The sequence below is a fragment of the Lactuca serriola genome, chromosome 4 (genome assembly GCF_051521515.1).
Source record: "Lactuca serriola cultivar US96UC23 chromosome 4, Lser_US96UC23_V15, whole genome shotgun sequence".
Lineage (NCBI taxonomy): Eukaryota > Viridiplantae > Streptophyta > Magnoliopsida > Asterales > Asteraceae > Lactuca > Lactuca serriola.
In genome coordinates this window covers 46,995,572-47,002,984 of record NC_136411.1, presented here as the reverse complement: position 1 = coordinate 47,002,984, position 7,413 = coordinate 46,995,572, and the positions used below count along the sequence as shown (strand labels likewise).

The 7,413-nt window shown below is 35.6% G+C and overlaps 1 protein-coding gene across 1 annotated transcript; it reads left to right on the top strand.

Moving 5' to 3' along the window:
- Nucleotides 1–5,453: 5,453 nt before the first annotated feature.
- Nucleotides 5,454–6,688, top strand: LOC145098325 (uncharacterized). Its single transcript, XM_079035962.1, has 2 exons — nucleotides 5,454–6,018; nucleotides 6,246–6,688. Exons 1-2 carry the CDS (start codon nucleotides 5,454–5,456, stop codon nucleotides 6,686–6,688), a joined length of 1,008 nt encoding a protein of 335 aa, XP_078892088.1.
- Nucleotides 6,689–7,413: the final 725 nt, after the last annotated feature.

Sequence of the window (7,413 nt, the reverse complement as noted above, 5' to 3'; positions counted from 1 at the left end):
AGCATTTCCAAAGAAAATGTATTTTGTTTGTATTAAAACTTTGGGATGTCATCGTCAATACAGAAATATAAGCATAAATAGACCTTACATTCATTTACACTAATGATTTACATCTCCTTTAATCTCTCGATGTAATGTAGCTTCATATCGACACCTGTGATATAAATAAACTGAATAGGTCAGGTTGGCAAACCTGGTGAGTACATAGGGTTTTCAACCCATAATAATATAGTTAAATTGTTTCTTCACATAATTCATGTCAAACAATTAACCCAATTACCCATCCCCATTTTCTTCATTTAATCCTCCTTAAAGATTTATCGTAAGGGTCATCTCCTACATCATATTTACCTCTCATCTCCTTACATCTCATTTCCTTATATGTTTGTTCCTAAGGACTTTTCCTGAGGATCATCGCCTACATCGCATAGAAAATACTGATTCGGGGATTACTCCCCCAATACGTTTCCAGTAAGGGTTAGGGTATAAATACGTAGTTACAACATCGCCTGAACTTATAATTCAAAGTAAGGGTGGGTTAGAGTATCATCGCATGAATATGTAGTTACAACATCGCATGAACTCACAATTCATCACCTACAGGTTATGAGGCTGTTGGTGTTTCCACATAACTGTCTAGAATGGTCTGTGGTCGCCATCTATACTCTGGTAGATGACTACATCGCCAGTCAAGGTTATGGAATCTCCTCTCATCCCACATCACCTATTTATCACCACCTATCTATCATCGCCTAGTTATCATCACATTTCTATCATCACCTATCTCTCATCACCCATAGTTACCCAATATATATTTATAAGTATAAAAATATTTATACATTTTAAACCACGTAAACATGTGTAGATCATTCATCTAGCATAGATATCAGGAACGCAGATAATATGCACACATAGCACGTAATTTATATTAAATACTTCATATATATGTGTAAGATGAAAGTAAATATGCAATCACTTGTTAAAGTGATGATTCCAAACTCGGCAGCGCTTTGCTTCTAACGATTCTATTTTCCTTCGACGAAACCTACTATTATTACCACTAGATTTTAGTCTAATATTTATTGCGACTATTTACGAGAAATATTGTTTTTCAAGTGTTAAACAATACTTTTCAACCACTATGTACAGACAGGGCCAGATATGAAGCACCGAAGGGCAGGACCATTTTCGCATTATAGCACTTCTGAAATCCAGCAACCCTATGCGGCCCTTGAAACCAGATTCCTCGTACCCTGAGTAGTTATAAGATATTATAATAATACTTTGTATATTATATTTTATAATATATATATATATATATATATATATATATATATATATATATATATATATATATATTGTGTATAAGTTCATAATAATGATATTTAACTTAAACATAAGCTATACTTAAAGTAGAGTAAGCATAACTCACTTACTAGGAGGTTTGGCTAGGAATCAGGCTCTGCGGTGGTAGAACTTCTGAGCCGAAAGCTCTTCTTCTCGGAGCCTTCTGGCGCTCCGGGACTTGCCTCTTAGCACTTGGGAAGTACTAAGTCTTGGGAGGGGTTTAGAGAGATGTTTGAGAGAGAGAGAGAGAGAGAATGGGAGAGGTGTGAAGGAAATTGAAGATTTGCGCCTCTATTTATAGGCTGGGAAATGGCCCAACTTGGCGAGTTTTGAGCCTCCAAATCGTCGAGTTGAGTGCTAAGTGTCACCATCTTGTGGCAAGGCATGGGGAGGAAGCATTGGTCAGGATTGTGCCACGTGTCACTCGCAGATTACTCCAAAAACTAATTATCTTCTAAAATCCGTAACTTTCGCATACAAGCTCCGTTTTTGACGTTCTTTATATCCGCGCGTAGGCTGCAATGTACTCTACAACTTTCATTTAGACTTCGTCTGTTAATTTTTAATTTATTTTTAAAGTTATTTTTTAACAGGCCTGGACAGGTAAAGTCCGTTAAAAATTCATAACTTTGTCATCCGACGTCCGTTTTTGTCTGTCTTTATATCGTTGAGCTCCTATTAATGATATCTTCGATTCTCGTTAAGATTGTGTCGGCTAAAAATCGTTCGATCTAAAATTTGGATTCTGGGCTGTGCACTGCTACGCTAAATCTTAGAAAAATCATAACTTCCTCATACGAAGTCAGATTTGGACGTTCTTTTCATGCACACTCTCAGTTTAACGTATACTTCGAATTTTGTTTGGATCGCTAAGGCTAGAAAGTATTTTATCGCAAGCCCACTTTTTATGATTCCTGGTGTTGTGTCGGTTTTTCCATGAAACTTCGATAGACCATAAGTTCTTTGTTATAACTCAGATTTCAACGTTCTTTATATGTACGGAACCCTTGTGGCATATACTATAACTTAGTTAAGATTATTTATTATAAATAATCTTTCATCAAAAAGTAATTTTTGATGTTTATTGTGTCTAAATTGATTAGCCCGAATATGCGGGCGTTACACTAGGCGAGTAAATGTCAAGTATTAAAGAGCACCTACAAGACAGTGATATAGAGTCGGATCCTCAACTGGGGGTTGTACCATCAAAATTTGTAGTAGTTTCTGCAGGAGTTCGAGCGGGTTTGCAATTAGACATATGTGCTCTAACCAAAATCTTTGTAGCATATTTTTGTTGAGAGAGAAACATTCCATGGCGATCTCTAGTGGCTAAAATTCCAAGAAAGTAATTTAAGGATCCCAAGTCAGTCATTGAAAATTATGAACTCAAGGTCATTATGACATGCTGAAGGAGACCTATGGAAGATGCAATTAACACAATATCGTCAACATAAAGAAGATGGTATGCACTATGATCTCCCCGTCTGTATATGAAAAGAAATTAATTAGATTTGTTGTTGACAAAGCTAAAGTGAGTGATAAACTAAGCAACTATGTGGTACGACATTCTAGGGGCCTTCTTGAGACCATAAAGATATTTTTGAAAAAGGCAAACATGATTAGGAAGTGACGGGTTTCAAAAACCCGGTGGTTGGTGCATATAAACGGTCTCCTGAAGCTGCCCTTAAAGAAACACATTCTTCACATCCAACTGATGAACAGGCCAGTGGTGTGATAGAACAAGCCTAAGGGGCCGTTTGTTATCATCTTACTGGGACCGATTCAGCGATTTGGGCTGACTCGGTCAGACAAAATACGTTTGGGGAAATAGCTTTCTCAATCAGACATATCTGACTCATAAGGATCTCGCTCAGACCATAAGACATAGCTGACTCGAAAAATTAACTCCATGCCCTCTCGTTTCTTTCTCCTTATCGTGACCTAATACAGAGACAACAAGGAATTAGGCCGCCATCGAGTCTCTCTGATCGAGCTCCGACGGGATCGAGTCTCTCCAACGTCGCTGTCCCTCCCTAGTCTGACTACCGGCCGGCCAGCGACCTTCCCTCCGATCAAGCTCCGACAGGATCGACGTCAAAACAGGTGCTATGTTTTCCTGTGAAAATTATTTTTCCTTCTCCTTTGTATATGATTTGATAAGAAATCACAAATTGGTTTTCAAATCAAAATTTATTCTTGGTCTAATGTTAGGAAATCAGAAATTCATCTTGTAATGTTATGAAATTTGAAATTATGTGTTTAAATGCTATGAAATTAGAATCATTCTTTGCTCTAATTTATGAAATCTGAAAATTGGTTATGTAAGCTGTGAAATCATGCATGTATTGGCAATATTGTGATTTTTTTTTGTTATTAGGATGTGAAATCTTAAAGACATGATGACAATGTTGGTTTGGAACAAAATCTGAAATTTTTTCATGTGTATAGGCTGTGAAATCATGTGTCTATTGGCAATGCTGTGATTTTTTTTGTTTATAAGCTATGAAGTCTTTTAAACATGATGTGATTTTTTTGTGTGTGTATAGGCTGTGAAATCTTTTAAACATCAAGTGTATAGGCTGTGAAATTTGTTAAACATCATGTGTGAAATGGCAATGCAGTGATTTTTTTTTGTTTATAAGTTGTGAAATCATGCTGTGAAATCTTTTTTTGTTTATAAGCTGTGATTTTTTTTTTGTTTATGATGGCAATGTTGGTTTGGAACAAAATCTAAAATCTTTTCTTATGTATAAGCTGTGAAATCATGTGTATATTGGCAATGATGTGAATCTTTTTTTGTGTATAGGCTTTGTTGACAATGTTGTGAATTTTTTTTTGTTTATAAGCTATGATGTTGATTCATTGGTAGAAAATTATTTTAATGTTTTAGGATGTTGGTTTGGAACGAAAGTGAGGACAAAACTTTTCTTGATGCATGTATCCATGAAATAAACACTAATGGTCGTGAGGGTTCTGGGCTTAAGGCTAGTTCATGGAAGACAGTACGCGAAAAACTGATAAACGAACATGGTAAAGAGGTTGATCAAAAGCAAATGAGAAACCACTTTGACTACTACAAATCAAAGTATGTTGCTTGGGTGAAACTGAAAAACAAAACCGGCAATATATATGATCCTATAAAAAATAAATTTAATCTGACCGATGAACAATGGAAGGAAGAGGGGAAGGTAATATTTTTATAACAAATACTATTATGATTATTTTTATAAAAAAACTAATAATTATAAAAATTGTAAACAGTTGAACAAGTACGTGTTGTCATTGAAAAGTAGACCCCTGTTGTTTTCAGATCTTTGCACCCAACTATTTGAAGGGTCGACCTCAACCGGCTTTCAAAGTTGGGGGCCATCTTCTACACTCCCTCGTCCTGTAGAAGAGTTTAGTGCCCAGGATTTTGATGAAGATGTTCCAATGGAAACCTCATCACAACATGTAGGTGCAAGTGAAGAATCTTCGGGGCGTTCAAAAAATACAGAAGTTGGTGGAAACAAAAGAGTTGGTGGGAAAAAAAGAGATGCAAGGGCATTAGAAGTTGAAGAGGAGATTGTCAAGCTTGCAAGGTCGTTAGTGGAAAAAAATGAAAGAATTGAAAAAAGTGAAATGGATAAGGATGTTGATGCGTGTATGGAGAAATTGAACAAAATGGAATAGGGAGAAGAAGATGAAAGACACAAGACCGCTCTTTTGCTATTTGGTGAAAGTGTTGATGTTCGAAAAGTTTGGTTACGACTTTCGCATACTAGTTGTGAGTCGTGGGTGATGAGTGCGGGTAGGAAGTATGGTTACCTTTGATCGGTGCGGGTAGAAAAGTTTGGTTACTAGTTTTTTGGTTACTTTGGATCCTATGTTTGATGACTTTTTTGGATGATGTTTTCTTGTTTTTTTGGTTACTTTGGATCCTATGTTTGATGACTTTCGCATCTTATGTTATATGACTTTTGTTAGTTTGGATGATATGTTATTGGATATTGAATATGACTTTTGTTATTTACTAGTTTTATGTTATATAATGTTTGTTATATGACTTTGGTGCATGATTTTTTTTTACTTTAGCATGTTACCTAATTGTTTGTAACAGGTCAAGTATGGTTTCTGATGGTGAAGTTGTAACTTTTCTTCTACTTGTGTTTTATTGGTTGAGGTCAAACCGACACAGACTAATCATAATTCATAGAATTAGAGAAAATGATTCAAGCGGGTATGCGTATACGCAAGATTTGATGTACGGAGACCCTACACAATGTTTCGATATGATGCGTCTTACACAAGAGGTATTTGCACTATTATGCAACCATTTTACCGAAAAAAATTGGTTGCAAGATAGTAGGACAATAAGCATTGAAGAGAGGATGGCTATCTTCTTACATGTTATAGGACATAATGAACGTTTTCACGCGGTTAAGGGAAGATTTCATCACTCCACACAAACGATTCATCAATGTTTTCATGAGGTCCTAACAGCAATGATGTGTTTTGCAAAAGAAATTATAGTACCAACAACTCCTAATCCAACAAGACATAACTCAGAACGGCATAGACGGTTAAAAAATATTTTTTTCGGAGTAATAGGTGCATTAGATGGAACTCTTGTACATGCGATTGTACCCGTTGATCAACAAACTCGTTATAGAGGAAGAGGAAAAGGAGAATGTTTTCAAAATGTAATAGGAATTTGTGATTTTGATATGATATTCACCTTTGTTTGGGTTGGATGGGAGGGTATAGCACATGATTCAAGATTTTTGAAAGAAGTTGCATTCAATTCGACTTCTGGATTTCCATTTCCTCCACCAGGTTTGTAATCTTTATATAATTTTTATTATCTATCTTCTTTATATAATATGTGTCATTATATAATATGTCATATTCGTTTGCAGATAAATATTACCTTTGTGATGTCGCATATACAAACACTCGTGGGTTTATGGATCCATACTGCAATACTAGGTATTGGTTAACCGATTTTCGAAGAGGCAGACATTTAACAAGAGAAGAAAGGTTCAATTATGCTCATGCACAACTTAGAAATGTTATTGAGCGTGCGTACGGGGTATTGAAGGCGAGATTCCCAATCTTAAAACAAATGGCTCCTTATCCTTTTACAGTGCAAAGAGACATAGTCATTGCTTGTGTTGCGGTCCATAATTTTATAAGGAAATACAATATAGAAGATGAATTGTTTAGAAATTTTGAGGAGGACACTATGGTTACTCCTGACGTCCAAGGTGGGGGAATTGATAGAGAAAACATACAAGGCATAGAATGGGGTCTAGAAGTCGTTGAATATATGCGTGCTTTGCGTGATCAGATTGCAAATTGACTACTTTCACCTACTTTACATTAAATTATTATGTTATTTTAAATTTCATTATGTTTTTATTTGGATATTAAATGATTTATGTTTAATTTACATTTTGTATGACATTTTTTATTTGTGTGTAATTTACATTTTGTATGACAATATGTATGTTTCTATAATTATTCGGCAACTTAATACATCACTATATATAACAGAAGGGTAAAATGGTCATTTTTCATCACTCAGCACATTCAGTCAGATGTACAATCAAACAACAAGATTTCTTAGTCAGTCAGGATTTCTTACCCAGACAGATCTTTCCCAGTCAGCACTTTCTCAGTCAGCAACTATCAAACGAGGCCTAAGAATAGTCCGAATAGTAGTCAGTTTAACAACTGGACTAAATGTTTCACCACAATCAATACCCGGACGTTGACTGCGTCCTCTTGCAACTAAACACGCCTTGTATCGAGCCAAAGATCTATTAACATTAAGTTTCTTTTTGAACAACCAAATACAATTAACCATATTAGCATTGTAAGGTTAAGGTACAGGTACCAAAGTCTCGTTAGATATAAGGCCATATTTCATTACATTTAGCTATTTAGGATCTTGAAAGGCTTGAGATAAGTTATGAAGAGTGAGAGATGAGGAAATGATGTCAATGTGAAGATTGATACGGTCAACGTGTTTATGAATGCCCTGTTTAGCACAAGTAACCATGGAGTGGGTGTTAATGGAATGAT